At 41.0% G+C, this 18,919-nt stretch overlaps 1 protein-coding gene across 1 annotated transcript in view; it reads right to left on the bottom strand.

Annotated features, from left to right (window-relative positions):
• The window catches only part of ADAMTS2 (ADAM metallopeptidase with thrombospondin type 1 motif 2), a 282,339-nt gene extending 281,851 nt beyond the window's left edge, over positions 1-488 (bottom strand). Inside the window, exon 1 of the mRNA XM_070933879.1 lies at positions 398-488. Coding sequence (XP_070789980.1) covers positions 398-488 — 91 coding nt within the window. The remainder of the gene's footprint in view (positions 1-397) is intronic.
• Positions 489-18,919: the final 18,431 nt, after the last annotated feature.

The raw sequence follows: 18,919 nt of genomic DNA, 5'->3' as shown, positions 1-18,919 counted from the left end.
CACAGACGGAAGGAAAACTTGGTCCCTGCCAGGTGGTTTTGTTGGACGCAGGCGATTCGACAGGCGTCTCTTGCCCCGCGCGTCCGAGTTCAACCGAGGTCCCAGCTTCCCTAATTTGCAGCTGAAAGGCGCCCCGCCAGCTCAGCAGGATCGAAGAAAGTACACCCACGCACCCACCCCTCCGGAAAACAACGCCACACGTGGCGGCGGGGAGGACGCCTCGGCCCCTTGGACCAAGCGTGGCGCGGAGAAGTCTAGCGGGCAAAAAGTCCTCCGCTCGTGGGTGAAGTTAAGATAGGCAGCCTCAAGGGGAGGCGGGCAAAGAAGGGGCGTCTGGCTAATCCCAGCCGGCCGGCTAGGGGCAATTGAAGCCGAAAGAACCCGGCAGCCCACTTACCTTTCTGCCCGGGACTCTGCGGGGCCCCCGGGGCCAAAAGGAGCATCCAGCAGGCGAGAAGAAGCAAGGCGATCCCGGCCAGAGGAGCCATGGCAGGCGTAGCTCAGCCCGACCCCAGCCTTCAACTTCGGTGCCAGGGGGCTCCGGCCACATTGAAGGCAGCCGGCACCGCCCTCTAGCCCACCACCAGGCAACCTCAGCCCCGCGGCTCCTTGCCCTGGCTCATCCGCTCCTCTCCAGCGCTCAGCCTCGACGAAGGCAGCAGAGACACCAGCAGGCGGCTTGCTGGAAAGCACGGGGCGTGCAAGGAGGGAAGTCCGCCTGATTGACAGAACTGCCGCCGCCGCCGCCGCTGCTGCTGCTGCTGCTGCCGCCGCTGCCTGCGAGCCTGCCACGGCCACGGCCTCGCCTCACCCGGCCCGGCTTGGCTTGGCTTGGCTTGGCTTGGCTTGGCGGCGGCTCTCCCTGGAACTCTCGCAGCCTCCTCCTGCTGCCGGCCGAGAGAAAAAACTCTGCAGCCTCCTCCGGTTACGGGACACTTTTCCCCAGCCCAGCTAAGAGGCGGTTCCTGAGGGATTCTGACCATTTCCCTCCACCCAACGCTCAAAATCCTCCTCTTCTTAGAAAGAGAACCAGAAGGGAAGATCGCACCAGACAGAAGCCCCCCCCCCCCACTCCAGATCCTTGGTTTGGAATCGGTCGAGGATCTTCTGCAAAAAAAAAAAAGATCTCGTACCGTATCTTGAACTCTCCTAACTTAGGAAGGGGAGTGGTCGTCTGATTTTATTCCCCCCACACACACACTCCCGAAGTCTAATTAGAGACGGCTTTTGCTTTCTGTGTGTGGTATATCCACGTAGCACTTTCCGATATCATGGTATCCACTCCAGAAAGGTAGAATCGGATCCTTCCGGATCAAAATGTAATTGCTAGATTATATTTAAGCCTCCCCTCTGGCTGCACTAAAAATTCCTGGATTTTTCTCATCTTGGTTATCATAAAATCTAGATGGAAATGTTATCATATACTAACGACTTTTGCATCCCAGCCCTGTATTTGACTCCACAAAACACAACTTTTTATTAAAAAAAAAAATTCACTTCCAGCCTGACCCTATTAATTTTTAATATGATATTGTTACATCTAACAATTATATGTAATTCTTAATGGGGGTTAAGGATGGTTAAGGTGGTTAAGGAATTGGACTACGATTGGGAAGATACAGGTTCAAATCCAACCCCCGGGATAGATTCAGGTTCAAATTTATCCCCAGCTCCAGGGATAGTCCGGGTGACTTATCTAAATTACTTCACAGTATTGTTGTGAGAGAAATTGGAGGAAGGAATCCTATATATGTATGTGTATTCCACTTTTGCTTCTAAGTAGACAAAAGGTGAGGTATAAATCTTTTAAATAAATCTACCTTGATCCCCCACATTCCAAATGGTTTATACAAATACAATAAAATTATAAAGCACAAGCAGATCATTAAAATGTAAATAACAGCCATTAAAATCTTTTAAGTGGAAAAAGTGACAGACACATGACACTACTGAAGTACTAGATCTTCTTATCCGTATGAATTGAGATGGGAATTGAGACGGGTAAGAGTTCTGGGAAGAAACCGATTTCCACCAAATGGATGAATGGACTCTTCCAGCATGTCATAAAATTGTTAAATAACATGGGGGGAGAGCATCAAGACTTGCACTGCCCTGTAATGGAGAATCATAGGGCTCAAACACCTCTCGTGCTAATATTAATTGAAAATAGGATAAAGTGGGCATGATGCAGTAGAGTACTTGCAGAGAGTCTGATGATTAAGGCACTAGTCTAGAACTAGGGAACTGTGAGTTCTAGTCCCACCATAAACATGAAAGCTGGCTGGGTGACTTTGGGCCAGTCACTTTCTTTCAGCCCAACCAATTTTACAGGATTATTGCTGTGGGGCAAATGGTACAAGAAAGGAGCATTAGGTACATTTGCTTCCTTGAGTCATTTATGAAAATAATAAAGGTGGGAAATAAATGAATAAGTAAATACCACGGTTGATGGTATCAAACACTGCTGAGAAATCCAAAAGGACCAGGAGGGTCTCGCTCCTTCCTAGCAGGTTCCAGTGGAAATAATCAACAACAATGACCAATGCAGTTTTCATTCCACATCCTGACCCAGAATTCTAATTACCGATGATCCATTTTCTCCAGAATCCTCAACTGCAATCTAATTACCTTCTCCAGCTGGACAGAGGAACTTTGTGAATGAAAAAGTTTGTTTGGCAGCACAGCCATATCAGTATCAATAACTGAGATAAGTGGGGGAGGGGGAGAAGAAGCCATAATAAATTACAAGCAGAAAGTAAAGGAAAAGGACACAAGAGGCTAGAGAGTTAAGTAGGGTAAAACTTGATCTCTTATATTTCTTACACAACATACATAGAAAAATACTCTGATTTGATAAATAGTACTTTATCAAATAGTACAAATAGTACAACAGTACTTTAGCTTGTAAGTATATAATATTAAATCATATTACTTTACTAGTGTATTGTAGATATCATGGTGTCCGGAATAAGACCTCTCAATGTTTAACTATTGGTTGAATGTGTTTGTATCAGCTCCTCTCCTGACCCACATTCTAGCAGCATTAACCATCCCCTGAATCCACTTGCCCACCTCACATCTCACTGCTCACCTGGAAGTTATCCTGAAGATCTGGTGGGTAGTTCAGCTGTAGCCTTGTTGGCTGACTGGAATGGGCAGATGAGGGCTTTAGATCAAATTTCTCCTAGATGGCCTCCTACTATGATCTCTGTTAGCTCTTTGAAGAAAGTCAGGAAATGAAACACCAGGGAGTTACCTAGAACACAGTTGGAGAAAGACAAAGAGGGAATCTAACCAAACATGACCAAAAGCTCATATTATCATTGGTAATTAAATTAGCAAAATAATATCTGATTATCTAGACCCCTTTTAGACTGACTTCAAGCCAAGATATATTTCTCAAACAGCATCAATCATACTATTGGTTTGTTTAATCAATTTATATGGCTGCCCATCTTACAGATGCAATTCTGGACAGCTAATCTTAGAAACAACACATAAACAATATCAACAAATATGTAAAAAAAAATTGGAATGGTCACTGGGAACAAATCCAATAAACACTCAACAGCAATGTCAGATCTTTGAGGTAGTAGAGACAAACACTTTTTAAAAAATAATTTTATTAATAATTCAAATTTTAAAACAATGGACATGGTTTGACATCTCTGGTTTCTAACATTTCCATCTAATTCAAATGAATAAATAATATATTCCTTAATCTATATACAAATTTACATATATCTTACTTCATTACATGTCAAACATACTACATAATTCCTCCTAAACAACTATATCCATATCCAATAAACCTATATCACACTCACAAGTTCAGTATACATTGAGTACAGACAAGACTCTTGAAAGCATTATTCCCCTCCTTTAGTTTCACCTTTCAGAAAATTAGGGAAGGTCTCTTCTGAGAAGCTTCCCATGCCCTTTTTCTTCTGTGGACTGAGATACCTTTTGCATGATAGTTGTCTGGTCTGCAATTCTTCCTGCTGTCTCCCAAGGTCATTCCCACATACTATTACAAGTAACAATAACATTTCAAGAACAATCTAACCTACCAATTCTCAATCCCTGGAGCACATTCAGATCTTCAATCCTTTGCAAAAGGCCATCGGGGCCAGGCCTATTTATTCATTTCATTAAATTTATTCTAGCTGCCCATTCCAACAGTCATTTAACCTCAGAGGGTAAGATGTTCCAGAGGACAGATGCTGCAATATGTTGATGGACTATCAGAGTTCGGAGTCTTGGAACAGAGGTAATATAAATATCTTGGTTCTTCTTGGTCTCTCAAAATCTTTCAATTCCATCAAAAATAATATCTTTCTGACCCGTGTGCTGGAATTAGGAGTGGGAGGCATAATGTTGTGGTGATTCTACACCTTTCTCTGCGGTCAGGTGTAGCCAAAATTGACAGGAAGGAAGCGATCAAATCTGAAGCATTCAGCATTCTCTCCCCTTCCGTTTAGCATCTACATGATGCAGTAATCCATCATTTGGGATCAAATAGCAGTGTGTGGATGATACCCAATTGTACATCTCAATCCCACAAACAAGCAAGCAAGCATTGAAAGTAGTGGTGCAATATTTTGGAGTATTAAGAAAAACTGTAAATTTACAAGTCAGTTTAATAACCCAGAGAAGGACAAGGTTTTTTACAAATATCTCTGTAAAGAAAAAGACAAATGTAGAGAAAGAGAGTAGATGGGTAAGAAGAATAACATCAAGCAGGAAACAGTTCAGAGATCAGCATGCCTAAAAGTGAAACACGTTATAAAGAGCCATAAACATTAAGTGTGAGTAGATAATAATCTCTTTAAGTTAATAAACTCCATCTGCACTCTTATCAGCACTCTTTAAATATCACTTATGGCACCAAGAAGCTTACCATGGATCCATATAAACTGGAATTATCCACCTCCTTTTTATGCAGCTTTCTACTACTAGAAATAATTTTAAAAATTGAATATTGGAAAACTAAAAAGAAAAAAATAAATTATTTGCTATTCTCTTTACCCTTAGTATTTCCAAGCCCTTTGCCCTTTGAATCTCCTGTTTCCCCTTTTATATGAGCAATGCACAACATCAATGAAAAATATGCATGGTTGAGGTGATTCTGCAAAACTTCCAGTCCTAAAGGAACAATGAAAGCACAGTAAGTCCAGCCCTATCGCCCTAGTGAATTTCAGAGGGACATACTCTGTTATAGAGAGTTTTCAAATAGTTTCATATGAAATTAATACAGTATATCCAGACTGCATTCTAGACGATATTTTACAATACCTCAAAGACAACCTGACAGGCAAGGCTTGGTATTCCTATTGCTTCACAAAACCTCTAAGGGGGAGGAAGTAAATAACAATATTTACATCATTATATTACCTTATATATATATTACTCCATCTGGTTTCAGCTTAGAGGGGTCGTCAGTGTTTAAATAATCCTGACCAGTTTCCTTCAACTCTGCAGTTTTCTGTCCTAATATCTATTCTGTACAACTGTTGAGGCTCAGAGAAACACACAGAAATATTCAAACAATAATCATGCCATATCATGGCTATGCTGCAGTGGTAGTTTTCGGTGCTGTTGCTATGCTTTATTGTTCCAGCTCCTTTCAGTACTTAACATATGTCTTATGTACAAATGCCTTCTACAGTTAGATCCTATTCTTTTTTTTTAAATAGAAAACAATCACTTCAAATCACTTGCTTTGCTTGGGGTTTTAATCATTTCCTAATTTCTCTTACACCTGCACACCTGCACATATACAGTAGTTCACTGGTGCTTAAAGGTAAAGGTTCCCCTCGCACATATGTGCTAGTCATTCCTGACTCTAGTGGGTGGTGCTCATCTCCATTTCAAAGCCGAAGAGCCAGCGCTGTCCGAAGACGTCTTTGTGGTCATGTGGCTGGCATGACTAAACGCCAAAGGCACACGGAACATTGTTACCTTCCCACCAAAGGTGGTCCCTATTTTTCTACTTGCATTTTTTACGTGCTTTCAAACTGCTAGATTGGCAGAAGCTGGGACAAGTAACAAGAGCTCACCCCATTAAGTGGCACTAGGGATTCGAACTGCTGAACTGCTGACCTTTCGATCGACAAGCTCAGTGTCTTAGCCACTGAGCCACCATGTCCCTGGTCACTGGTGCTTATTATAGCTTAATTAGTCATTGCCAGTTCAGGCACCATTTGTGAATGTGAGTAAAGCTAACACACTGTCAGCGTTCCAATTTATGATCTCCTCCAGCGCTGACATGAATGAGAGAGGGAGAAGCTTTGCTTTAATGCTGAGATGAACTTTTACCTAGTTTCCTGCTCTTTAGTAGATAGTGTTACCTGGGTGATAGAGGGAGGGGGGAATTCCTGTGAACAGAAAGTGCTTGGGACGGAGAGATGGATCTGCACGATGGCCAATGAGACATTGGGGTTGAAGAACGGAAAGGGAGGGTTTTGGAAGGAGGTGCCAGTTTTGGCTGCACAAAGAGTTCAGGGATGTCGTTCTTTCTATTCTTAAATGAAGAAAAGATTCATCAGAGACCTTGCGTTTGAGAATGAAGTTTATTTAAGATAGCAACGAAACCTGACACACACTTTGTTCCAGCTTGTACTTTGTATTTAATTGTATTTACAATTAATCCAATTTGTCAATGAATCTCATCTGGCAATTATTGTCGATTCGAATAATTTTCACAACACTCATTCAAGCTCTTTGCTTTCCAGCATTCTGAAAACAGGTAAATAAACTTCAACTGCAAATTAAGGTACTTCAACCCTTGTGCAATGGGATTTCTTGTTCGGCCCCAGAGCTGACTCAGGAGTTTATTGGGGAACTGAATAAATATTTCCAATGATGCAAGTATTACCTCTGCAGAAAAACAGCACTGGATTTCAATTTAAAATTCAAAGGATATATATGTACCCACAGCCAAATCAATGTACATTATGCTTCCAAGGGCTCCATATTCATGTTTCTTCCCTAAATCTTCAGAATATTCTGCAAAAGAATAAAAGAATTGCAACTTTTAGCATCCCCGGCTACAATTTGGTCTGTCGCATGTTCTTAAGCAGTTCTCATTGATTAGGCCAAAGGTGCCCTGGTGGGCTCATATGTTTTAACTCTGCTAGTCTTATGATAGCTGCTCTGTGTCTGTTTTCACCCTTCTAGCTTGTCACTATAAATCCCTAAATCGCTTATGCTCTAATCAGTTTCCTTAATCTATAACATGTTGACATTCCTTGAGTGCTTTATTTGTCTCCCAACACCTCTCCCAAAAGATCATCTCTTGAAACACTTCCTCTTCTGTTTCCAAAATAACTGGCTTGGAAACTGTTTGTCAATCCATGGCAAATCTTTAATCTTAATTCTCCCTCCAGGTTTCCTCTCCCATCATAGCTCATAAAACAGTTATGACTACTCATTCTTCATTAGCCGTCTGTGTTTAATGATAAGTGTAATTGTTTTTTAGTGACTGGTTTAGCTTCCAAACATGTATATTTCCACAAAGTATCACCTATATATCAGATTTATTGCTATGAGGTATATACATTCCGAGGTGTAACTTAGAAATTTTCTAGAAATACCTGTTTTCCTTGTGTGACTAGTTAGATTAATTTAACTAATTATCAGTGGAACATTTTCTTATCATCCTCAATATCGGTTTGGTACTGCTGTTTGGTACCGCTGTGTTTGTAATTATATCTTCATTTGATCGATGAGAGTTTGAGAACTAGGCGTAGTTCTAAAAATAGGTTATTAAAGATTTCACATATCATTTTGATCTTGTGCCAATAGAAGCTTAGGTTTGTATGCTAATTGCTGCACAAGGAGGAGGATGGAGCGATTTTAAGAGGCATTATGGCAGCAAGACATAGAAGAATTATAGCAAACTTCCTTCCCATAGACTACTATCCTAATGAAAACCCAAGGAGTCTATAGCAGAAGTGGGTTTCAGCAGGTTCTGACCAGTTCTAGAGAACTGGTAGCAGAAATTTTGAGTAGTTCAAAGAGCCAGTAGTAAAAATTCTGACTGGCCCCTCCCCCATCTATTCTCTGCCTCCTGAGTCCCAGCTGATCGGGAGGAAATGGGAAGTTTGCAGTAACCTTCCCCTGGAGTGGGAAGAGAATAGAGATTTTACAGTATCCTTCCCCTGGAGTGGGGTGGGAATGGAGATTTTACAGTAACCTTCCCCTGCCATGCCCACCAAGCCATGCCACACCCACCAAGCCACGCCCACAGAACCGGTAATAAAAAAATTTGAAACCCACCACTGGTGTACAGTGCTGTCTTCAGCTGATTTCAAAAACCTAAGATGAATTGAACCTTTTTAGTGATTGGATAGGAAACCAGGCAGAAAGGTCAAGATGGTATGTTGAACTAGAAACTCAAGAAAAAAATCTTGGAAGAAGGTAATAGCAAACCACATCCACATTGTATCTCAGAAATCTGTCTGAAAGCACCAGCCCTTCTACTTTACCCTTGGCATACAACTTTAATCCTGTATCCTGGTTCATTTATTTATCTATTTATTTATTTATTGGTTCGATTTATATGCTGCCCTTTCTCCGGAGACTCAGGGCGGCTTACAATGCATTAAGCAATAGCCTTCATACTTTTGTATATACCTGCTTAGTAGGGCTTTCGGCCCCCCCAAGCGGTGTTCTTTTTTATACAAAATCAGCTTATTGCCCCCACAATCCGGGTCCTCATTTTACCTACCTCAGAAGGATGGAAGGCTGAGTCAACCTTGAGCCTGGTGAGATTTGAACTCACAGTAATTGCAGGCAGCTGGCAGCTAAGTGCTACTTAACAGCAGTCCGCTGCTCCACCAAGGCTCCTAGACAAGATGTGGTCTCTCCCTGAGAATTTGTCTAATCCAACCTCATCCAACCATTCCTATCTTCTCCAGTCAAGCCACCAAGGACTGTAGGAATCATAGTCCAGAACACCTGGAGAGAACTAAGATGGGAAATTTGGTCCAATAATTTGCTTCTAAAAACTTCTCAGTCTGGGGTTATCTCTACGCATCCCCCAGTAAATTTCATAAATTAATAAAATGTTACTGAAGAAATGCTTCATTTTCTTAAAAAAAAAAAAGTAAAGATTTAAAGATTACATTAAAAGGAATTTAACTTAAGGATTTTAATAAATAGCTCTTCCCTGAATGGGCAAACCATTGCAAAATGAAAGATGGGGCATTCTCCAGAATGATGAGACAAGCTGTTGGGAAGCTAAAATTTAAGGAAAGATATACAAAGATGCATCGTAAGTAATTGACACCCAGGCAGCATCCCAGACTCAGCATTTTCTTCTTGAAGGATGCAAAAATATGCAGAAAACATTTTGGGTCCCTGGGGAGCCAAAGGAAATAGCTGAATCTTTCTAATTACCTTTTCTTATTTCCAAAAACTAATAAAATGCCTTACATGCAGCTATTCAGTTCCAAGCAATTCTGCTTCTCCCCCCCCCCCCCCACCACCCATAACCTTAATATGTTATCAAATAATTCTCTTTCTGCCCAAAGAACCAGTTAGCAGCAGTCTCCTTCTTGGGATATTTAGCCCCTTTTGTTAATTGTATTCCAGATCAGCTTCTGCCTCTGGAAACTGGTATAATTTCCATAAGGCCCAGGGAAGATGTGTTGGCTACAAAACTGACAAAAAATAATCTGAAGTAATCGTTAAGCCTGGTGGCACCCTTTTTTCTCACTGACAAGCTCACTTCATTCCAGGGTAAGATCTACCCCCGAGTTCTTATCCTTTGGTAAGAGCCTAAACTCTTAAAGGGACCAATGGTCTGATTCTACTCTGGAGGCAGCTGCTAGATTGACAGCAGACTGCCCCTCCCCCACACTCATCTATTTTTAACTAGTCCTATTAATGTATTTTCTTTGTTTTCATTTTCTTTTTATTTTATCGTTCTATTTTATTTTTTTATTTTATTTTCTCTTAGTTTAAACCAGGGGTGAAATGCTCCCAGTTCAGACTGGATCACCCGATCTGGTAGCGATGGCGGCGGGTGGTTCGGAGAGCCGGTAGCAAAAATCCCTGTGCGCCCCCCCCTTGCCCAGCTGAGCCACATGATCATCAGAGGCTTTTTTTTTTAACTTTTAAAAGCATTTTTTCTACAACCTCTTCCAATGAAAAAATGTTTTTAAAAGTAAAAAAAAAAAAAGCCTCTGATGATTGCTCTGGGATTGTCAGAGGCTTTTCAAAGTATTTTTTTCTGCAACCTCTTGGCTGAAGAGGTGGTAAAAAAAATACTTTGAAAAGTCTCTGACGATCCCAGCTGAGTTGCCTGATTGGCAGAGAGGCATTTTTTTTAAAGCCTCTCTGACGATCCCAACTGAGTTGCCTGATCGGCAGAGGCTTTTCAAAGCATTAGAAAAAATGCTTTGAAAAGTTAAAAAAAAAGAAAAAGTTGGTCCCGCCCACCCAGTCACATTAGCCCCCCACCAAGCTACGCCCACAGAACTGGTAGTAACAAATTTTACATTTTACCCCTGGTTTAAACTTACATTTTATTGTTTTAGGGTTTTTTTAAAAATTGTTGTAAGCCCCCTAGAATAGCCCCATGGCGAGATGGGTAGCAAATAAATTTAATTTAATAATAAGAATAATAGATACAGAAATTGCTGTGTTTTTTCAGACTACTTTCAGCTTTAAAAGAAAGCATATCAGGAGACAAAGGGGTATGCTTTGGCTCCACTTTGCCGATTGAAATCTAGTCACCTTGTATGGCAGTTATTTATGCCTTCCAATTATTATTGGCAGGTATAATAATTAATAATCTCCTCTCTTCCTCCTCCTCGCCAGAAGTGCTCGCACGCCCAGCGGGAAGGGGGAGGCTGGCGACTGGCTAGGCGTGCTTTAATGGAGAGGCAACCTTGCCAATCCGGCGCAGCACGGAGGTCTAGCTGGCTGATTCCTAGCTGCAATGGACAGCAAAGCTGGGCTTGACCCCAGCCACTTCTCTCCATTGCAGTGCTTTCCAGATGTGGCTTACAGCTCTGAGCCTGAGCAGCAGGAGGCAAGGGCTGCCTTGAGTTTTCAAGTTTCAAGCATCAAGAGATGTGTTACTTTTGGGGACACTGCAGGATTGCCCCGCCTCCCCACTGGCCAGCTGGTTTTCAGCATGCTGCTCATCAGCCTCCGGACATCAGATTCCAACCACCCAGCACCAGTTCGGAGGTTCCTTCACCCCCCAGGAAGAGAGAGGGAGGGAAAGAGAGAGAGAGAGAGAGAGAGACTTATTGATTGTAAGCTCCTTGGAGCTGAGAATTGCTGCAAAACAGAGTTTCCTGAAGTGGACCACTAGACTCTACAAACAAAAGCAAATAAAACACTCTCAGGAGCCAGTTTAATGGACTGCTAAATAGGCAAAATAGATTGCTAAATAGGCCACGACCACCCAGTCACATGACCACCTAGGACGGCCACCCAGTCACATGACCACTTAGCCATGGCCACCCAGCTGATCCGGTCCCCCAACAGTCTGAGGGACCGTGAATTGGCCCCGTTTTAAAAGTTTGAGGACCCTTGGTATAGTGTCTACTGCTTGAGCTGGGGGCTGGACTAGAAGACCTTCAAGGTCCCTTCCAGCTGCTATTCTATTCTATTCTATTCTATTCTATTCTATTCTATTCTATTCTATTCTATTCTATTCTATTCTATTCTATTCTTCTATTCTATTCTAAACTGAGTGACTGTTGATGTAACTGACATCTCTGTCTTGAAAAACTCTGGCTCTTAACTTAACACCCATAGCACCTGAACCACAAGATATATGACTCTGTCCAAACAAATAATTTTAGAGTAGAATAAAATTGTGCAATAAAGATTTTAGTAGTTATTTAAGCCTGATCTAATTTTGTTGAATGGCTTCTCTGTCCGTACAATCAAAGTATCTCTTCAACTAGAGCTGGACGCTTATTAAAGTCTTTCAGCAGCTGATTTTCTGATCTGGAAGATGAAATGCATAAATTGCTCCCAGGTACAGAGACAGATTATCATTTTCAAAAGCCTCTTTTGTTCTTGAAGAATAAGCGAATGTTTGACACAGAGAGATGCCTGGGACTTTTTATTTTTGCCTCCAAAGGCTGGACATTCCAGGAAAAAAAGAAAGAAAAGGAGAAAGAGAGAGAGAGAGAGAGACAGAGACAGAGACAGAGACAGAGACAGAGACAGAGACAGAGACAGAGACAGAGACAGAGACAGAGAGGGAGGGAGGGAGAGATTTTATTTTAGTCTTGAAGTTCTAAATAATGCAGGAGCAGGATATCTGGAGATCCACCTGATTGTCAAATCTTCTTTCATTTTTTATCTAATTAAAATGGGGACTATAGAGCTGTTTTCAGTCCTTGTGCTCCACTTTGTCCAAATCAGATATGTACCAAAGGAGTATCCGATCTTTATTTTCATGTCCCCAGTTTTAAAGGATGTTAATCTCCTTGCTGGTTAATGAAGTACTTTATGAACATTAGATATAATAACATAAAATGCAGTACTTCATGGAGTAACTTTCCATTTATTTTAGAAACTGTTTTCCTTGAGGAAAATTCAGTATCTTTTGATGGGATTTGTAAAGAAAACTGTTTTATAAGATACGGCTGTATCTCACAGATCCCCCTGTATTTTTTCATTACTGTACAAACATGATTTTATACACCTATTACGCAATATCATCATTTGTTTAAACTATCACCTGTTCAAACATATCTTTATTTCTGATTTTAAAAATTCAAGAGGACTTTTTCCAAATTTCTACTTGTGAATAGTCATTTTCATGACTGAGAAGATGTTTGAGAGTTCCAACTTCTGCCGCTGCAATATATCCAGCCTTGTTACCTACCGCCCACTTCTCCATCTGCTGCAGCACTAAGTATTGGAACCCTACTGCTTCCCTAGGTGATAAATGGGAAAAAATTATTTTGGTCAAGTTGCTGGATAACCAGCCCAAATTCTTATATATCTAAAAACCTTAACTGATCTTGCAAAACCTTGCTGAAATCTCCTCATAATGAAAACTTGAGAACACTTCCAGATGAGTATTTGTATTGTGTTCCTATAGTGTTAATGATGTTGGGAGCTGAGCTGATTTACTTCAGACTGGAGCATAGCTGAAACTGTTCCCAAACTAAGCATTATACGCACACACGCGCACACACACACACACACACACACACACACACACAAAGACATTGTGGCTTCATTTCCTCTATCAAGGGAATAACTCTTCTTCCCAGTTCCTGAATTTCAAGTCCTGTAAAGCAGGGATCTCCAGACTTGGCAACTTTAAGACTTGTAGACTTCAACTCCCAGAATTCTGGGAATTGAAGTCCACAAGTCTTAAAGTTGCCAAGGTTGGAGGCCCCTGCTGTAAAGGAAATGCTAACGTGATGGTTCTGCATCTCCCTCAATTTGTTTACCTACTAAATTTATATGCCGCCCACCTCATGGTTCAAGGTGACTCTGGACATCACCTCATAGCCCCAACAAAGTAAGGAGTGCAGGTTATAATTTTGTCAGGACGCTTCCCACACAACCACTTTACAAATATTCTTCCAGTGCTCAGCACTGTTCTTCAGATGGCCCACAATTATCCTCACTATCATTACTGCAAGAACTGTCAGATCTGTTCTGAGCTCACTAACCTAACCCTAACCCTCCAACCCACAATCTAGCCTTGGCCTGGATTCCTGTGGTAAATTCTCAAATGGTGAAGAAACAAAAGGAAAAAAGGTGCCCTAGAGACATCAAGCCAAAGAAGGATGCAAATGCTGCCTCCCAGAGTTTGAGTGTCTCAAATTACAGAACCCAAATCTTGATATTTCAGGGTCTGAGCAGCTAAGACAGAAGAAAATATCAATTCTCCAAAGGCAAAAGCATGGTTGCTCCAAAGTGCAACATGGAATGGCTCAGTTAGTCCTTCTCTTTAACAAAGAAGAAGCAGCTGCCTTGAGAGGGGAAAAGGCACACTGCTGTTTTCTTTTTCTTTACTTTCTGTATGTAACAGAAGTGATTTCTCATTTTAAATTCGCTGCCCTGGATCCAAATATCTTACTGGGAGCAATTTAAGGTTCCGGTTGTCATCCTTCAAGCCTATATAGCAGTGGGGCCAGGATCCTTGATCCTGAGTCAACCTTGAGCCCTGTTGGTGCAGTGGTTAGAATGCAGTATTGCAGGCTCCCACTGCCAGCAGATCAATTCTGACCAGCTCAAGGTTGACTCAGCCTTCCATCCTTCTGAGGTCGGTAAAATTGCCCCCAGATTGTTGGGGGCAATATGCTGACTCTGTAAACCACTTGGAGGGGACTGTAAAGCACTGTGAAGCAGTATATAAGTGCTATTGCTTGAGGAATGGCCTTTGTCTCTCCCTGCCACATCAGGCATGGCAGGAGGGTCACAGATTGAATAATGTTATATAGTGGGGTCCAGGTTTAGGTTTAGGTTTAGGTTTATTAAATTTGTATACTGCCCTTCTCGCGAAGGACTCAGGGCGGTGAACAGCCAAGATTAAAATACATACAATATAAAAATTAAGATGAATTAAAACAGAATTAAATCAAATTGGCTTCCCAAAATTTAAAACCCTTTGCCCATAAATAACCCATTAAAATTTTAAGCCAACCCGGCTTGCTGAAATAGGAAGGTCTTCAAAGCTCGACGGAAAGTACGGAGGTCCGGGATCAGTAGTATTCCTGGGGGTAGCTCGTTCCAGAGGGCAGGTGCCCCCACAGAGAAGGCTCTCCCCCTGGGGGTCATCAGTCGACATTGCTTGGCCGACGGCACCCTGAAGTTTGCCTTTTCCGCTGCTCTCTGAAATATCATTTTCCCCAAGATTAGATTGGCCCAACGTTTCTAGCTTTTTAGAGAGCCCTTTAAACTTGGCTATTCTCCCAGGCAAGGAGGTCTGGGGGTTAGGTAACTCTGAGTTGTTTGCAAATAATTCTTGATAGCTATTCTCAGCTGTTACTTTTTCATTGTATTCTGGTTGTTATATATAATACCCTTATTATATTTTCATTTTGCATTGTTATATCAGTGTTTTTAACTGGGTTCACCCACCCACCCCCAGGAGATTGCTTTATGAACAATGACAGCCATATAAATGCACATAAGTAAATAAATAATAAGTTGGTGGAAGTGAAGACAACCACAGTTTAACTGCAAACAACTTCTCAGAGTGAAAAGAGATTCGGTGTCCTTAAATGGCACTTTGTTGTTTTTTTTTAAGGGAGAGAGCAAATAGATCAGAATTGGATCATATCACCCAGTTTAATTTCTAATAACTTTTATTATGTAGAATATAGCATTACTCATGTTGCACTACATTGCTGTTGAATAGATCTCTAATATTCTACTTCGGAAGTGAAATCTTTAAGTCAGGAACAGGTGACCGGGGCAGCATACCAGAAGTGAGTTTCAGCAGGTTCTGACCAGTTCTGGAGAACCGGTAGCAGAAATTTTGAGTAGTTGGAGAACCGGTAGTAAAAATTCTGACTGGCCCTGCCCCCATCTATTCTCTGCCTCCCAAGTCCCAGCTGATCGGGAGGAAGTGGGGATTTTGCAGTAACCTTCCCCTGGATTGGGGACAGAATGGAGATTTTACAGTATCCTTCCCCTGCCATGCCCGCCAAGCCATACCCACAGAACCGGTAGTAAAAAATTTTGAAACCCACCACTGCAGCATACCCTTGCATAAAGATACATATCTCTGTTTGATTTACATAAATAGCAGGTATCTCTGGATGGTGGATCTAGTTCAGCGGTTCTCAACCTGGGGTCACAACCCCTTTGGGGGTCAAACGGCCATTTCACTGGGGTCACCAAAGCCCTCTCTCGCCCCCCCTCCCTACGCCTTCACTCACCCTCACCCTCTGCCTCTGTTGGATCGCCAGTCGCCAGTCGCTTACCCCACCGACTCCCAATCTATTGCTGCTTCCTGAGTCCCAGCTGATGGCTAGAGGGAAAAAAACTGTTTAAATTCTTGCCGCAGGGCTTCAAAGGGCCGCCCTACAGCTGATCAGTGTTAAAAGAAAACAAATGAGTAGACCGGTGCCTGCAAAAATAGAAAAAACAGCCCCTTTCAGCTTCAGCGTAGGTTAATTACCATAAGTTGATTTGATCAGCCTCCTGACTCTCAGCTGATTTGCTCTCAGCTGTTTTGGGGAGGGCTCTGTTGCTAGGTAGCTGCAAAGAGGTAAATTGCTGGAGCAGATTTTTTTTCCCCTAGCTATGCTGAAAAAGCGAAACTGAAAGTAAAGCAGGGTCTTTGCTACAACATGACAAAATGAGGCAGAGAGAGATTTCTTTTTCTTTTTCCTCAAAAAAGGTAGGTGCAAAACTGCAAACAATGGGAAATTTAGGGCAAAAGAGGAGGTTCAAGATTTTAAAATACAAAAGAAAAAAAGCTCTATTTAACTAGGGAATTGTAATAATTGAGATACTATTAATTGTATATTGTGTTGAAAGCAGAAATGGTTAATTTGTGGTTTGGAGGAATATATGGGGGAAATTATTTGGTTTATTATTATTGGTAAATATAATTAATTGATTTGTAAGAAATTGGATTGCATGGAAATAATTGGAAAATTCATGTTCATATTGATTAATATACAAAAAAGATAGTTATATAACTAATTGATTTATATTAAAATGTTGAATTTGTCTTAAACAACTGTATTACATAATTACATAATTAACCAATGTGAGGATGGCTATAAAAATAGATGACAATGCGAAGGGCTATAATATAGAATAGAAGGGAAAAATTGAATTTGATTAAGATTAGAGATGAGGATGAAGGGTAATATTGGTTTTTTAAAAAAATAGATGAGGAATAAATATGGCAAAAAGGAAATATAGAAATTGTAAATTTAATTGAAATGACTAAACACTGTTTAAATTTGTGAACCAGCCAAATACTCTGTTCAAAGAAAATACATTGTATGTTTGTATGTGTGTTTCTAATTATTGTTATTTATTCATATTTGTTCTCTTTTATTCTTTAAAGTTTAACAATTCATTCTTTATCTTAATATCTTTATATTTGTTTGGGGTTGGTTTTCTTCCCTTTCATCTTTTTTATTGTACAGCAATCTTTCTCCTCAAACCTACCACCTCTCTCTTTTCTTTCCTTCTTACTTTCTCTCCCCCTCTCTTCTTCTCCTCCCTACTTCCTCTTCCTTTCTCCTTCTCCTCCTCTCTTCCTCCCTCTCTTACCCTCACTCCTACTCTAATTTCCCTTCCCTTCCTTCATCCCTCTATATTGCTGTATCCTTTTATGCATATGGACTACTCAGAGGGCTGAAAAAGTTATTTTTGACTGGTCCTCGCACTTTTGACCAGTCCTTGAACTTACGACTGTCCTCACATTTTACGTTTTTGCCCTATCTTGTCACCATGGTGAAGAGAAGCAGTTGTGAAATGAATGACACGGTTGTTAAGAATGCTACAATGGGGACTTCCTGTTTGCTGCTGGCCGCCGCCAGACGTTCCTTTGGGATCGTCAGCTTCCATAGCCTGTCAGAGCCGCCTTCACAACGGAACGGCGGCTCGAAAAAACTCCGTTCCCATGAGGAAACGGAGATAGAGCCGGCAGGGGTGGGTAGAACTCTCTGCAGAGTCCCAGAAGTTTTTCTTTTACTTTTGGGATGGAGCGGATGAGATGCCCCATATCCCCAGCCGCTGCTCCGGGCTTTGGGAGACCTCTGCTAATGCAGAGCTAGGCGTCAAAAGCAAGCCTGCGAACTTGACAGATTACTCAAAGAAAATGTGAGCTGGACCTGTAATACTGAAGCGCAAGTATTTTACTTATCTTTTAAAAATTACTTAAGAGAATAGAGGAAGAGAAAGAGGAAAAAAGGTTTTTTTTAAAATGGCGTTTGCCGCGGCTGGAGAAGAGTTTGAGAGGGAAAGTTCTTCCGTTTTTTATTATTACAATGTAGCGGAATAAATACCACTGGCTACATTTGTAGACAAAACTCCGCTCCTGTTTTTGCTTTTCTCTTTTTCCCCTGGAGGCCTGATTGTTGCTGGCTGGAAGTCTTTTGTCTTGTTTTTTTTTTCTTCTAACAAAGCCTGCTTAGGCGGAAACATGGCACTGAGGCTTGTGAAGTCAGACAAAAAAATAGGTGGGGGGGATTCCCCCACTAAGAATTTAAAGGAACAAGTTTTAACTCTTCAGTCCCAGAAACCTGATTTTAATATAATAGAATTTCTCTTAGAGGAGATTGAAAGAAGGGATGAGATTGTGAATCAGCAACTTGAAAAATTTAAGCAGGAAACTAAGGAATTGGTGAAATCCAAGTTTGACTTTTTGCAGCAAAAAATTTTAAAAATGTCAGAATTCATGATTCGGTTGGAAATAAATGCTAATTTACTAGAGTCAAAAATGGATGAAATTCAAGACAAATTGGACAATAGAATTCAAAAAACTGAAAATGATTTGTTAAATATTCAGGATTATAGTTCAGAAGAAAAATTCAAAATGGATGCTGATCAAAAGTCTGGTAATGTAGAAACTCTGCAACAGAGGATTGAAAAAGAGGTTCTAAAGATACAATATAATTTTACAGAATATGCAATAAGACTTAGAGGTTTGCAGGAAAATAACAGAGATGACTTAAGGAAAATATCTTCTGAATTTCTAGCTGGGATTTTAAAGATTCAACCTGAGGAAGTGTTTTGTAGGATTGACAGAGCTTATCGAATAAACTCCTGGACTGCCAAGCAAAGGCAATTGCCTAGAGATGTGGTAATCTATTTTTCAGATAAAGAAATTAGGAATAAAATTGTGCAAAATTCCTTCAATTCTAATTTGCAATTGTATGGAAGAAAGATTTGGATTTACAAGGAACTCCCACCTAAGATATTAATGGAAAGGAAGAAATTTGGTTTTCTGGTG

This window comes from Pituophis catenifer, unplaced genomic scaffold (assembly GCF_029215685.1).
Source record: "Pituophis catenifer annectens isolate HBS135680 unplaced genomic scaffold, rPitCat1.0.hap2 SCAF_2, whole genome shotgun sequence".
Classification (NCBI taxonomy): domain Eukaryota; kingdom Metazoa; phylum Chordata; class Lepidosauria; order Squamata; family Colubridae; genus Pituophis; species Pituophis catenifer.
The sequence above is the reverse complement of the archived record's forward strand: the minus strand, read 5'-3'. Positions and strand labels throughout refer to the sequence as shown.